Consider the following 15500-nt stretch of genomic DNA (forward strand, 5'->3'; position numbering starts at 1 on the left):
AACATTTTTGTGTTAGATAAATGTGACATCCATCGAGTTGCGCTGGCTTGCCGCTGCTTGTCTTCTTTCCGGTTAAGATAAGAAATTTAGAGGAATATGAGACAGATAATTCAACTCAAACGTAGAAGGTAACTTACAATAACCATCATTATCTTACTAAGGGTAATTTAAAACACTATAATCATTGAAAACTTTCATATTCTCCTTTTTAGAAAGACCAATTAGTATTAGCATAAGAATATGCTTTAATGATCAATAAAGTAAATGAAAAGCGTAATCTATTTTTTGAATCGATTAAAAAGGAAAAGAAAGAGCATTAAGAATAAAGAGCTGTGAAATCTCAAAAATAATTAAAATAAAATGTACACTGTATTAAGTAACAGTTATTGACAGATATGGCACGAGATTTTCACAACTTTTTGCCAGAAAAGTCGAGCTTTGATATGGATTTGGGAGGACCGCTCTTAGTTGCAGTAATTGATGATGAGTAGATAGAAGCCATGACCCTTTGTACAGTCTCATTACAAATTTGAAATTAAATCATGCATTCCTGAAGATAAAATGTGGAAGCCATCCACAATTATCGATACACCTAACTTTATACTGGATGGTATGTCATTAAATAAAAGAACTTACTTCCTAAAAAATCACTGATTATAAATTTATAATATGTAGGTCGCCATCTTAAATTGAAATATTATTGTGAAAAAGAAAAAATCCAAAAACATATCAATTATCAAAACATCATTGTTAAATTCAAATTCGTAATATTATGATTTAAATTTGCAATACTACATAAAATAACTTATAATCACTATTATTATAACTTCAACGACCATCTGTTGGTGCTACTATTATGTTCAGTCATAAACCCATGAATAAGTTAATATTCATGAAAGGCAATATATATAAATACAATATCGGTTTATAAAAATAATCTTATAATATTAAGTATAATAACTCATAATAAAAGGATCGAAATTCAAGATATTAGCCTTATAATTCTATTAGTTTTAGGGCATAATATTACACGTTATGAATCCTACATGATTACCTATAGGAATCCTATTAGTATAATTACTTTCGTGTTGTCTAATTCATATAAAATTGAACAAATATACTTCTTAAAAATTCCTATTACTTATTTAATTTAAAAATGTATTATAATATCCTATTACTAATTTAATTTGAGAATGTATTATATTGTCCAAATCCATTTAGAAAAAGGAGAGTCTATATTACTATAAAAGCATAAATACAATATTAATATATCAAAATAGTACTAAAATATTAAACGGAAGAACACATAGGGAAAGGACATAACTGCAATAACCTATTTTTTATACTACAATACCTTCTATGCTAATTTTTAATATTTAAAATTTTAAAATTAATAAAATTTTGTCTATTAAATTCTTATTAAAAATATGTAGGAAGGTTTGATAAAATCAATTTCATAAGAATCCTCCATATTGGCAATACATTATCACTCCATAATTTTTAATATGTAATATTAAATGGACTGCATAAAGAGTTGAAATTGAGAAAAAAATATACCTCCACGGTAATATATTTTTATATTATATTTGAACTATTTTTCTACTCGAAATAATATTCTTTTATCAATTTTTCGTGTAATATTGAAAAATACTCAATTATTAAACAATAACTAAGAAAATATTTAAGAATATAAATGTGTGAGAAAGAAAAAATAAATTGGTAAGAATCAATAACACTAATGATTCTACAAACGTAAAGATCTAAAAGTGAAATATCATATCAATCTTTTACTCTTTGAAAATAAAATTTATGGTGGATAAAATTATAATTAAGATTAAATATTCAAAACAAGAGATGAATTAATATTAAGAGAATACTCCTAGGCTCTTATAATTGCCTGTGATGAAGCACTTATGAACTCCGGTCAATTATTTTTTAAATTCATCATATGAGTAAAATTCTTATTCAAGTTTAAAAACCGCTTAGGGTACATAAATTTATTACATAAAAAGAGTGTTAGAACACAAAGTAAAAAGGTTAGTATATTATTAAGAATCAAAATTCTATACAAGTGTCTAAGAAAATACAATCAAAGCTAAATCTTAAACAAGAACCAACTTTCAAGACTAAGAAACATAAAGTAAGAACAGATTCAGTTTTCAGTGTCTTTTTGCTTCGTATCGGAAACGAAGAAGAGTATCAAATAAAAGATGATTTGGTTCTTCCTGAATACTTAGTTATCAATCCCAATGGTAATAGTAGTGTATTTAATAAGAGAACTATTTTTATCATTAGATTAAAACGCAATATGTGCAAATCGCATGATAGAATTAAAGGAATATATTAGTTAGCAGAAATGAATATGTTGGTCAACTAAATAAAATATTGATTGTAAAATTTTATAGTAAAAACAAAATATTTTCAGTTTTTGACTGAGCAGAAAATGATACCAATAATTACTATCAAGAAAAATACTTAAATACTTTAATACCAAATGGCCTTCTACCATACATATTTGTTGTCTAGTTACTTATTTCTTACGTATGTTAGTGTCACCGTATATATAATAGACTAAAATTAAAATTGATCTTCCATTGTATATAGGTTAATTTTGAAGAAGAATATGCTCATCATACTACTAAAAAACTCAGATATGCTGAATAGCTTATGTAATAGCATACAAATAGTATATAGACGTATTGACAATAACGCATACATGCAAAAATTATGATACTGGTCAATGTGATTCTAAGTATATTCTTATCCCTGAATTCAACTTCCGTCTTTTGAAACTAAGGAATATCCTTTTAAATTTGTGTGAAAATAATTTTTAGTATGTTTATATTTTGCAAATATAATAAATAAAGTACAAGGACAAACATCCTAAATATTGAACTATATTTACCGCAATATATTTTCTTGCACGAACAACTGTATGTTGTGCTTTCAAGAGTGATATCAAGATCGATAACAATAGTTCTGGTTAAGGCAGAGCAACCAACGCATTAAAAAATATTGTTCTCAAAGAAGTGTCCGTTAAGATATCATCACATTAAATACTTTTAAGCTATAATATATAATTGTCTAGCTAACATGACAAAATTGATCATTTGTGTAAGTTTTGATGATGTTATTTTATTTTAAATTCATGTATTATGCTAATGTAATAATATTTTCCAGCATTTAGATGATTGTTGTATTATTATACATAAAATTTCTCTCATTAATTAAATTTTATTGTTCCTTCATATAAATAAATGTTTAAATCATCACGTGCCATTATTAACGTGCAATGCACGTTTATAGATACTAGTATATATATATATATATATACATAGTGTAATTTTCTGATGAAAGAATTGACACCCCTTGAATACGTGTGACTTCGCTATTACTTAACATGATTAATTAATTAATTAATTTAATAAGATGAGAATATATATTATTTATTTATAATTGATGAAAATTTATATAAAAACACATATTATGCATCTAGTAATTCATCTGAATACGCCTATATGTTTTTAATCACCAGGAAAATCATGGCAGGTCCTAGGTAGGCATTTGGACATAAAAATTATAATTTTTGAAAAAAAAAAGTATTTGAAGTTAAGTTGAAAAATGGTATTTGAAATTTAAATTTATATTGGACATGAATTTTACTTGAAAAAATATTTTTCTGAAAATTTTGAAAAAATGATCAAAACCATTTCTTGGTTTTTAAAAAACCCATTTCAAAAAGATTTCAAAAACTTAGCAAAATTTCAGGGACAAACCCATTTTTGTAATTTCTTTTATGGACAAACAAGGCCTAAAAGAGCGGCTTGGGTGTGGGGGAAATATCAATGAAACAAAAAGAAATTGGGGTCAGAATACACTTATCCTAAAGAATAAGGACCTCACATTGTCAAATAATTTTACTTTTTGTACTGATGCACAATCTATTATTCTGTCCTTATTGATGTAGAAAATTTTCACCACTTCACTTCTCCTCTACTTTCTCTATCTCTGTAATTGAATCCTCATTTAATAAATCAGAATAAACAAAAGCTAGTCAAGTTTAGTCGGTGGCTCTCTTCGAACCCGAATCTCCGGCCACATTTCCTCCGGAAGTTAGTTTTCCGTTACCGGCGAGGCGGCGACCACAACACCTTCATCTAAGACTCAGGTCGAAGCTGAATCTCCGGCCACATTTCCACTGGAATGTCAGTTTTCCGTTACCGGCGAATACTCTGCCGTGAAAATATCTGCGCCTAACACTCAACGTAAAAGCCGAATCTCCGGCATCATTTGCTCCGGAATGTTAGTTTTACGTTTCCGGCGACCACTTCGGTGGGAAAAACACCTTCAGCTAACACTCAAGTTGTACCGTTGAGCTTTCTACGCTCATATATTTTGATACAGTGAAGCTTCTAGTGGAGCTCCAAGTGATTTTTCTGTTTCGGCTTCCTGCACTTTCTCCCGATCTCTTTTTTCTGAGGTAAATCCAATATTTCTTTCTCTTTATTTTTTCCTTCTTTTTCCTTTTTGGCGTATTTTACCTTTTCAGAGGAGACCTTTTGTAGCTTTAATTTTTTTGATTTAATTCTTCATTATCTGTGTTTAATTCTATGATTCACGTCTTTGTACAGAAACTTACTGCTGCAAAATAGATTAGCGTATAGGCTCTTTATTCTAGAATTTCTGCAATAAATGTTTATGCGTATTTGCTGCGACTGATCTGTATTGTTTAGTAAAACTACTGTTGAGTACTCTTCCAGTCTTTGCAAAAAATGAGTGCTTTTTATTTCATGGCATTTGGTTGAAGAACATTTTTGCAGAAAGTGAAATTTTCTTTGAAAAAATTTTCTAACAAATTTTTGAACGAAATGCCACTACGACAATCAACTTAATCACTTGAGAGACTTCTGCACTATAGCTGAAGGGGTGCACTTTGAGTTTTGACCTTCTCCTGATCTGTTCAGCATGTTTCCTACTGTTTTTTTTTCTCTAGGTTAATTTGTCTGATCATTGGTCACTTCTGTGTTATAGTAGCTTTATTTTTGTTTTTCCTGTGTTATTTCAATTTTACCTTTCATAGTTTCATGCGGTTGCTTTGTCTGATCATGCCTTTTGTTTCTTAAATTGTTTTCTGGCCAAATCTTCCCTCTTTTTTCTATTTGCATAGACAGGTATATACCTGTAAAAACATACTTTTATTCATATGGAACATATATGGCATGCCTATCTCTTTGTGTGAGGGGATGATTGATGCGCCCTTCGGGATTTATACTCTTCATTGCATGGTCTCAGGAATTAAGATGAATGGGTTTCAGAGTGGCAAGAGTCGCAATCACGATAAACCTTCTCCAGGATGCTTGGGACGAATGGTGAACCTTTTTGATATAAATTCAGGGGTGCCAGGAAACAGGCTGCTTACAGATAAACCACATCGTGATGGTGAAACTCTATGCTAATTTCCTTTTTCTTCCGTCTCCTGTTATCATTGGCATGGATGCTGTTTCCGTGGAATATTGTCTCAAATTCTCTGTCCCATGAAATTATTGAGCATTGAAAACAACATAAACAGCTATAATAATTAGTTTATAGGAAAAACATCTTGATTTCAATTTGAGAGCACATGAGCTTGATTCTTCAACCTGCCCGCGGGCATGCCTTGATCTCATTTGATTTTATGCTACCTTTGGTTTTTGGTCCAGTAGTTTATGCCATACAACTATAAGGTTGAATCTGCATGTTGAGCTGGTCCAGCTTATTGCAGGTACTCTGTTGAGGAGCCAATCAGATGTGGTGAGGTTGTCGCCTTCTGAGGATCAAGTAGAAGAAAAAAATGTACATATTCTATCTAGATGACATTTGTGCTGGTTTTCCGCAGAGTTTGGCTTAATACTAATGCTTATATATGGTGCATGCAGATTGTCTCAGATTTGAAGAGGACTAGTTCAAACAGGAAATCAAATGGAACACCAATAAAGATGCTTATAGCCCAAGAAATGTCCAAGGAAATAGACTCTAGTCATAATCCACCTAGTGTTGTTGCCAAGCTGATGGGGCTTGATGCTCTTCCTACTCAGAAATCTATTCCAGCTATAAGAAGTCATTTTGGAGGTCATTCACGGTGTCATACAGATTCCTCCTTCAGCTATTGCCAGCACGAAAATGAATCCTTGGTGGATGAAATGCAGCAAGAATTTCATCAATATCCTGAGCAGAATGAATATAAAGATGTTTATGAAGTTTGGCAGCACTCCCCAAAAATGAACTGTGTGAGAAGTAAATCCCCACAAAAGGCAAGACACAATGAAACTAGTTTTGACAAGAAGTCGGCTTTTGTTCGACAGAAGTTTATTGAAGCAAAATGTTTATCCATAGATGAACAACTTCGCCAGTCTAAGGAATTCCATGATGCATTGGATGTCTTAAGTTCCAACACAGATCTGTTTCTCAAGTTTTTGCAAGAACCGAATCCAAAGTTCTCTCAGCATTTATATAATTTGCAGTCTATACCTCCTCCTCCTGAGACAAAGCGAATAACTGTTCTAAGACCATCGAAGATGGTTGATGATTGCAAATTTGGTGGATCAGTGAAGAAAAATGAGAAGGAGATAAACAGAGCCACCCATGTAGGTAAGGGAAACAGAGCCAAAAACCATATGGCATTTACCCCTCCTACAGCAAGTTGGAATATTGATGAAAATCATGCTCAACCTACACGGATAGTCGTGTTAAAACCAAGCATCGGTAAGACTCACAACTTTAGGGCTGCAAACTCTTCACCGTCTGCATCACCAAGAGTATCACAAGCTGAAACAAGTTTTGTGAACATGGAGGCTGATGAAGCTAAAGAATCAAGAGAAGTGGCAAAGGCTATCACACAGCAGATGCGAGTAAACATAGGTGGACATCAAAGGGATGAAACATTACTTTCTTCTGTATTTTCAAATGGCTACATTGGTGACGAAAGTTCATTTAATAAGTCTGAAAAAGAGTATGCAGCTGGAAATCTTAGTGATTCTGAAGTCATATCACCAGCTTCTAGACACTCATGGGAATACATAAATAGGTTTGGCAGTCCTTATTCTTGCTCTTCCATGAGCCGTGCTTCTCATTCTCCTGAATCTTCAGTTTCCAGAGAAGCCAAGAAGCGACTTTCTGAGAGATGGGCGATGGTGGCATCTAACGGGAGCTGTCAAGAACGAAGACCAATGAGGAGAAGCTCCAGCACTTTAGGCGAGATGCTTGCTCTCTCTGATATTAAGACGGCAGGAAGAATGGAGCAGGAAAGTAGCAAAGAAGATCCCCAGATTCCTAATTCCAAGTCAGTGAGTAATTCCAAAGATGATGAAGGTATCAACAAGTCGCCAAGGAATCTTTTGAGGTCCAAGTCTGTCCCTGTATCCTCCACTGCATTCGGTGCACAGTTGAATGTGGGTGCCCCAGATTATGTGACTGGAGAAAATGACCTTCCCAAGCAGACAACAAAGCCTAGAAGTACAAAATCATCACTGAAAGGGAAGGTCTCAAATCTTTTTTTCTCTAGGAACAAAAAGCCAAACAAAGACGAAGCTAAGTGTTCGCAGTCCAATGATGAATTGCAGTCAGGTGCAAAACCTTTACATTCTCTATCAAAAGTTGACAAATATAGTAGTGAATTCCATGATGATCCCGGGGTTGAGTCTTCAGCAACCGATCTTCGCCAATCATCATTCACACTGACTTGCGAAGATGTGGTTGGGAAGCAAGCCACAACCTCCCCTGAGGTAAAGCAGTTATCTGATGTTTCTCCCTACTACATTGTTGCAAGTTGTTAGAAAATGGTTCATTTGCATTTTACATCATTATGACTTTTCTTTTCTATTTTTTTGTGGTAGCCATATGCACACCTTTAGTGGAGTGCATTTACAATTTCTTGAATATTTTATTAGATTCTGTGACTTCTGTAAACAACTTTTTTTCCGATGTGTGAGAACTGTCCGACACTGGAGAACTCAAATAGCGTCAATATGACTGCTTAAGAAGTTGTTCAAGGTGGATTTATGTTATAATAATTTTGTAGGTTGCACTCTCTGAAGCAAGATCTTTGCGCGCTGGACACCCATGTGAAAACCAGGACCAACCAAGTCCTATATCAGTTTTGGAAACACCATTTGAAGAGGATAAACATCCAGCACATATATCAGCCGGTATCAAGCCGGACCGTCATGGTAAATGTCATCAACAATCCAACATGTTCTCTAGTTTCTTTCCTTAATATAAAACTAACTCTTAACCCCCCACCCCCTCCCATATCCCTTGTTTAAATCAAATTAGCAGGTACCGAGTTGTCTCTTCACCCTGTAAGGTCCAATTTGATCGATAAATCTCCTCCAATAGGATCAATTGCTCGTACATTGTCATGGGACGATTCCTGTGCAGATACAGCCAGTTCAGCTTGTGTAAGACCATCATCGTCCACACAGCGGACGGAGGAAGTAGAACGTGAATGGTTCTCTTTTGTTCAAACACTACTAACCATGGCCGGCCTTGATGAAGTGCAATCTGTTGCTTTCTCGACCATGTGGCATTCTCCTGAAAGCCCTTTGGACCCATCACTCAGAGAAAAATACATTGATCTGAATGAGAAGGAGACATTACATGAGGCTAAGCGAAGGCAAAGGAGATCAACCCAAAAGCTTGTGTTCGATTGTGTAAATGCAGCTTTATTAGATATTGCAGGATATGGGCCTGACAACTGCCAAAGAGCCATACCTTATATTGGGGTCCATAATAATCAGCCAGAGGGAACTAGATTGATATTGGTGGACCAAGTGTGGGACCGGATGAAGGAATGGTTTTCTAGTGAGGTGAAATATCTCTCTTGTGATGCTGAGGACATAAACAGCCTGGTGATGGAGGGAATGGTGACGAAGGAGGTGATGGGGAAACGATGGCTTAAAAGTTTTAGATTAGAATTAGACAATGTAGGGATGGAAATTGAAGGAAAGTTGCTTGAAGAGCTTGTGCATGAATCTGTCATTGAATTGGCAGGCAGGTAGATTGTGATGAATCTTGTCCACTTAATTCTTCTTTCTTTTAAGTTTTTTTTCCTTGCGCAATTATATAACATTATTGTTTGTGTTTTATTGTATTTGCCAACAACCTTGCCCACCGCTAATTGTTTAATGTTGTCAAGTGTCTGCAAATCTTTACTAACTTCTATATCTGGAATTGTTTTGTACATTTTTGCTTTGACCCGATTATAGAAATAGAATGCAAGCGGTCCTATGGTTAACCATATGTACCTGAGACACAACTCCAGAGCACTTTAACTCTTCGCACAGAAAGAATCCTATCTTTGTGGTAGTCAGGGGTGTTTATGGTTCGGTTTAGGTCGGTTTTTGTCTAAAAAGAAACCAAACCAAGTAAGTCGGTTTTTTAATTATTGGAACCAAACCAATTAAGTCGGTTTTTTATCGATTAGGTTTTTGTTAGTTTTTTAATTTTTTCTTAAATATGAGACATACACTACAAAACGCATATTCCGGCGATTACATTTTCAACGTAACACTATCAAACTAATTGCTCTTTGGGAAATCTATTATTTATCAAGATATATTGATGATAATTGACTCAAATAGTGATGAATAATTTAAGTACTCAATTAAAAATCGATTAGTTTTAACATGAAATAAATTCTTGTACTTAGCAAAAGAAAACTACCAATCAAACTAGAAGACAAAGAATTAGATTATTATAATAGTAAAGAATTGGACAAAAAATACAAATGACTAATATGTACCATAAAATTTCAGAAACTTTATATAAAAATATACATATATATAAGTGTAATAATAAATTTTTATAGCTATTTTTACAGTCGGTTTGATTCGTTTTTTTTGGTTATTTTTTATTAAAACCAAAACCAAACCAAATCTAAAAAGTATCGGTTTTTTAAATCGATTTGGTTCGGTTTTCAGTATGGTTCGATTTTTCGATTTTTTATGAACACCCCTAACGGTAGATATTGGTGTTGTAAGTTTTTGGAGTCGAGACACAAAAGGGTGTTTTCTTTGTAAGCCACTCGAATATTCTTAGCTGGAAATGAAAAGTTGCTTGTTCTTATTACAGTACAATTTATAACGAAAATTTTTACTAGCAGCCAAAACCGAAGCGAAAAGAGTGAAACAGTCTCGTGACTGGCAGCTGAACAACTCTTTTGACTACTCGTACACATATGAATTATTTCTTCTTTTGAAATCCCCAAAACTAGAAAGAAAAAACGAAAGCAAACACGGACAAGATATGAGCAACAAAAAGATTTTTTTTCCCATGGTATGAACAGTTCTATGAAAATGATAGTAAACAAGCAAAGTTAAAATGGTCACATGCATACCAACTACCAAATATTTTTACTTTTTTCCTTTTTCATTTTTTACCTGGGTGAGGGGTGGTTCCGGAAATTGGGGAATGGGAGGGTTGAGACTTGACCGTTGCACCATTTAGATGCATATTGAAGCGGCGGAAAACATTAACCTACGTCTGATTCTTTTTTTTCTCCTTCCCATACCTTAATCCGACATTTAAATCAAATTAATGGACACGTGGCATATGCCTCTCGTGCACTTTTTTTACTGACTACTATGCACAGCCATGTTCAAAAGCAGGATTCAAAGAGTCACAATTTAGAGTTAGTAAGATTCAAAACGAATATATCTTTATTACATAGGCTAATGGAGCATATAAATATATATTTTGTACGTAGCACACACACATATATAATGTATTATAATATTTATTAGGTTATATATGAGTGTCGTTTATCAGATAATCATTTTCAGATATGCCTATAAATTTTACATGGAATAATTTTTTCTATAAAAAGAGATACGCACCCAAAACAACATTTGTTAGCAAAAAGTGAGATTCTTATCATTATTTTATTTTTAGTGTGCTTTTTCTTAGATTTAATTCGTCAAAACCGTATCCTACTACAGAAAAGTAACATTTGTAAACAAATGTGCTAAACTAGATAAAAGTCTGAACCATAATTTTATATTTGGTTTTTCAATTACTTCCTCTCAGGTTTTCTGAGGACGAATGTGTATTTGGTTAGCACAGAAAATAAAAATGTATTTCCTTCCTTACTACCATGTGAAAAAATGATTAAAATGTCAAAAATAAAACAAAAAAAGGCGTTGCTCCAACTGAATTCAGATTAGTGATATCCAGAGTAGAAAAATAAGCGTATCACTCTGTCTTGAAAAACCATATGCATGAGTCTCTTACACAATTGTTGCTACATTAGGATTAGAAAGAGATCAAATTTCAGTGACTCGGACTGAAAGTTCACACTGGTGAAGTGTTTCATAATAAAAGAAAGAACACAATGTACTTAAATTTACATACTTCACATTCCAGCTTTGCAATATCTAAATCTGTATCCTTTCTGCAAACATATGTAGACTGCCTTTACATATTAAACAGAAAAGAAAAGAAAGGTCCAAAATTATGGAACACAATCACAGATCAAGTCTACACACTCTGCGCACGTTGCTAATTTCTCTGCTCCATGAGATTCGGCGTCGTCTGTTTTTTGATTATCTTCATGATGGGTTTTGGTTTGGTATATGATGCCTCGCCTCTCCATCCAAATGATACTGGATGTCAAATGTCAACAATGTTTCAGAAATATAGATTGGTCTAGTGACAGCAATAACTACAGAGGGAATCAGTTGAATATTCATAACCAGCCTTGTCCCACATAAGAAACCACATAACAACCGTCTTGAAGAAAACAGAAAAAGTCCAATAAAGGATTCAGCTTGCAACAAATCAACTTAAGTTCACATGTTCCAATATTAAGAATCTCATTTATTACTTCAAAACACAAACAAGACAAAGGGCACAAAGTGGATAGTTGGACCACATACTGCTTTGGCCAAGAGGAGGACCACACAATCATAAGTTGCACATGTTGAAGGAAATATTATTACTCAACCACATCTAACTGTGGTTAGATGTTGGACTATAATCGTATAATACGTCCAAAAATTCTGCCAAACTACCTTGACTAAATTTGCAATTCAGGTGCAATGCAACAAGTTTGTAGCACAAGCATCTCTTGTCATACAAGCAAAAAACTATAAAGAATTTAAAGTGCAGATTAACTGAAATGAGAGTCCTTACGAACTCTCAAAAGCAAGCAAACTACCAACATGACATGATAAGGTGATCTCTTCAGTGAAATCAATATTATGTGCCAGACCAATCTCTTCAACACCCTCGACAAACAGGTAAAATGAAACAGAACGTAAGCAACCCTGACCTTCGCCTATTAGGGCTCCACCCACAGAGTGCACCTTTTCTAATTCAACCCCCCCAAAAAATGCATTTTAACCATTTAAACCTCGAAGCCTAGAGCTTATTTGACCAGACATTAAGCTATTACGCAAATTAAGATGCCTGCCTAAGTGTTACCCTTTAATATATTCCATTAGAAATGAATGCAAGATGACTCACATATATTATACATCTATAAAACATACCTTTTCCCTCATCCGTGAACTCCAGATGTCAGAATGGCCAACCCTCGCATCTGCTTTAGCTAAACCAGATGTTTGGCTTAAACGTGGATCAAGCAATGGCTCCCTTGTCCTTCCAATAACATCATAATCTCCCTCAAAATCATGGTTTATTCTATGATCACTAACCAAAGCTCTGAGAACAATTGCGAGAAGTAAGGAGGATGCCTGGAAATGATGGTAACAATAAGATTTTAGCACAACATGGACCATAGACCAAACAAAAGGTTAGAAGAAACTTTTCAACATTACACCAATCGCAAGAGGACAAGCCGAAAACCACACGTGGCCTCACCTTCTGTATTGGCCATGTTTTCATTCTTTTCCACCACTCATGCTCATAAGTTGATAACATACGAATTTCAGAATGTATAATACAAAAAGAGGGCTATTTACCAGAAAATTTCACACTATTGTCCAGTATTACAGAAATCATACAATCCGTAGAGCCCCCACCAGATTCTTTTATCTTCTTTCCTAGTTGCTCTGCCAAATTTAGATGCCCCTTTCACAAAATGCATAGTTTCTCCAGATAAATATAACATCTTGAATGTTAACTTACAGTTTCAACAGTCACAATTCACATTCTAGCTATATCAAAACATGTCTTCAAATAACTTACACACTGGTAAATCCAAACTTTAAACACTTATGAGAAGTGCCACCTAATATGGATTAAGGGTATTCAAAACAAACAAGGAATCACAATCTTACAAGACCTTCACGTTAAAAGAAAACTTGCCTGAATTATAATGACAGCAATGCCAATCCACTTGCAAACATCCATATTTTGTTCAATAAAGGTGCGCACGTTGTGTAGTTCTCCAGTTGGATCCCTTGGAAGATCCTAGGAAGAGAGTAAACAGGTGTCCTAATTTGAACTTTTAACAGGTAAACTAGGATAGAACCTCGAAACCATGTAAAGAGCAGATCTGAAAAAAAGGTTTACCTTCTCCCATTGACGATCAAGTGCAATAAATACAACCAGACTTATTTCCACGAGCACAAAAGCCGTCATAAGCAGAGAGTACTAGTATTTTTAAGTAGTCAAGGCTAACAGTCAATCAGTAATAGCTGTTTATATCAATTCATCAATTATCACTTAATTCAAGATATGAAACTGGCAATGAGAAGATATATAATGATGTGCAGTGAAAAAACTTTATTTTTTTCCTTTTCATTTTTCATTTGCTCACTGTATGAAGCAGGACGACAACACGACATACTAGAAATTAGGAAACAAACTTCACGATTATCATATTATTTACTTCCAGTGAGTCTACCAATCCGCTTTTCCCTAAGGAGTGATTCAAGTTCCTTTCCTTCAAATAATAAGGTAAAGGAAAGCTTTTGGTGTGAGTTTATTCAGTGTGCCCTTCCCTCTTGATTTGTTTTTTGAAGCAAGCAGACAACATCAACAAATCCAAACCAAACAGATTTTAACAGTAAGTGAGAAGGCAGAAATTCCTGCGATAGTTAGAACTGACAACCCAACAGCTCCATTTACAGAGATCACATTATACATTTAAATGATTCACAACTTTAGTTTTCTATTTTTGCAAAAATATCCCATTCATCATATCCCCTACTGAATTAAAATTGAGACATAGTTGGTTATCCAATGACTGATTGATTGATCCCTTTCATCATATAGTCTGAGGCAACATATAAACATATTAATAGACAGCAACCCTAACAGAGCTGAATGTGTTTACTTTACACTTCTAGGTAACTTATCATTTTCCTTATTAAGCATTCCAGACAACAACATAACAGTCATTATATAGTAGAAACATAAACAAAGGAAGCAGTAGAACAGAAAAGACAAAGAAGGATACAAAGCAAAGGAAACATCCATTAACAGCTTCAGCACCAACATGCCCAATACAAGTGATACAACATAAGATTACACCAATTCCCATGAATGCATATAAAAACCTGAACAAACAAAAATAGCAACATCTCAATAACTAATCATATCGCCAAAAGAAAAAAATGAAAATACGAAAAGAAACAATACCATGGAGTTGGAAGCGAATGTTTATTCAACATAATTGAGCCGAAATTGGAGGATTCAGAGTCAAGATTAGGAGGAGGGAAATTATTGTGGTGTTGCCAATGGTTAAGCATATAAGCAGAGTAAATAATAATGGAGACACCTATGAAGGTTTGTAAGAAATTGAGGAATTTCAGCAGAAATGCTACCAAGCCTTGACAACACGGCGTTCCCATTCCGAGATTTTTCTTCTATAATTCTACACAGAAAACCCTCATAATTTTTCTCAAAACAATTGTAGAATTGTGCTCTGTGATCTATTCTGCTTCTGTGTATTTTTGGTCAAGCAAAAACTGTGGATGATGATGATTGAGCTGGCAAAACCTTCTTTGTTTTTTACTTTTTGTTTCTTTCTTTTCAGGGAAGCAAAATAAAATAATTGGGTTAGTGCTTGCAAACAATGCAGATATACTCGATATTTGGGTCACATTTAAATTTATATTCGTACCCATAAAAATTTACTTTCTTTGTTTCAATTTATTTGAATCTATTTTTTTTTAATCCGTGACAAAAAGAATAACATCTTTCCTTATTTGAAAATAATTTACCTTTATGTAATAATTTACAGTCACACAAAATATATGTGCCTTATTCTACACCACAAGTTCAAAAGTCTTTTCTCTTTTCTTAAACTCCGTGCCGAGTCAAATAGGTTCACATAAATTGAAATGGAATGAGTATAATTTTTTTACTTTGGAATAGACTTAAAGACATTCTAAGAAACCGTTTGGACCTAAGAAATTTTTTTCTTTTTACCAATTTTTTTTTAATTTTTTTTCGAAATCAACGTTTGTAAAAATTGAAAATTTGCGAAAATTTGAAAAACTCCAAAAAAATATTTTTCAAAATTTTCACTCACAAAATTTTAAAAACAACCCAAAATT

At 33.7% G+C, this 15500-nt stretch overlaps 2 protein-coding genes across 3 annotated transcripts; one reads left to right on the top strand and one right to left on the bottom strand.

The window, feature by feature from the left end:
* Positions 1–3978: 3978 nt before the first annotated feature.
* Positions 3979–9198, top strand: LOC104089467 (uncharacterized). 2 transcript variants are annotated; one of them, XM_009594377.4, is made up of 6 exons: positions 3979–4480; positions 5293–5439; positions 5762–5832; positions 5916–7760; positions 8057–8204; positions 8311–9198. In XM_009594377.4, the coding sequence occupies exons 2-6, from the start codon at positions 5301–5303 to the stop codon at positions 9033–9035; spliced, it is 2928 nt and encodes a 975-aa protein (XP_009592672.1). In that variant the 5' UTR covers positions 3979–4480; positions 5293–5300; the 3' UTR covers positions 9036–9198. The 2 variants fall into 2 exon arrangements, with proteins under 2 accessions (XP_009592672.1, XP_009592673.1); XM_009594378.4 differs by having other exon boundaries at positions 8314–9198.
* Positions 9199–11261: 2063 nt separating this feature from the next.
* LOC104089466 (tetraspanin-20-like) lies at positions 11262–14992 on the bottom strand. The gene is made up of 6 exons (XM_009594376.4): positions 14581–14992; positions 14399–14498; positions 13510–13590; positions 13303–13407; positions 12525–12728; positions 11262–11636 (listed from the first exon to the last, which is right to left on the bottom strand). The coding sequence occupies exons 1-6, from the start codon at positions 14790–14792 to the stop codon at positions 11583–11585; spliced, it is 756 nt and encodes a 251-aa protein (XP_009592671.1). The 5' UTR covers positions 14793–14992; the 3' UTR covers positions 11262–11582.
* Between the last annotated feature and the right edge of the window lie 508 nt (positions 14993–15500).

This window comes from Nicotiana tomentosiformis, chromosome 1 (assembly GCF_000390325.3).
Source record: "Nicotiana tomentosiformis chromosome 1, ASM39032v3, whole genome shotgun sequence".
NCBI lineage: Eukaryota > Viridiplantae > Streptophyta > Magnoliopsida > Solanales > Solanaceae > Nicotiana > Nicotiana tomentosiformis.

What these genes read in the sequence shown, in the direction of transcription:
- LOC104089467 (XM_009594377.4), top strand. Translation starts at nt 5,301, where the DNA reads ATGAATGGGTTTCAGAGTGGCAAGAGTCGCAATCACGATAAACCTTCT. An exon ending in AGATAAACCACATCGTGATG is followed by an intron (nt 5,440 to 5,761) that starts GTGAAACTCTAT and finishes AGCTTATTGCAG; the next exon opens with GTACTCTGTTGAGGAGCCAA. An exon ending in TATCAAGCCGGACCGTCATG is followed by an intron (nt 8,205 to 8,310) that starts GTAAATGTCATC and finishes AAATCAAATTAG; the next exon opens with CAGGTACCGAGTTGTCTCTT.
- LOC104089466 (XM_009594376.4), bottom strand. Translation starts at nt 14,792, where the DNA reads ATGGGAACGCCGTGTTGTCAAGGCTTGGTAGCATTTCTGCTGAAATTC. An exon ending in CATTCGCTTCCAACTCCATG is followed by an intron (nt 14,499 to 14,580) that starts GTATTGTTTCTT and finishes TTGTTTGTTCAG; the next exon opens with GTTTTTATATGCATTCATGG. An exon ending in GTTCACGGATGAGGGAAAAG is followed by an intron (nt 11,637 to 12,524) that starts GTATGTTTTATA and finishes TTTGACATCCAG; the next exon opens with TATCATTTGGATGGAGAGGC.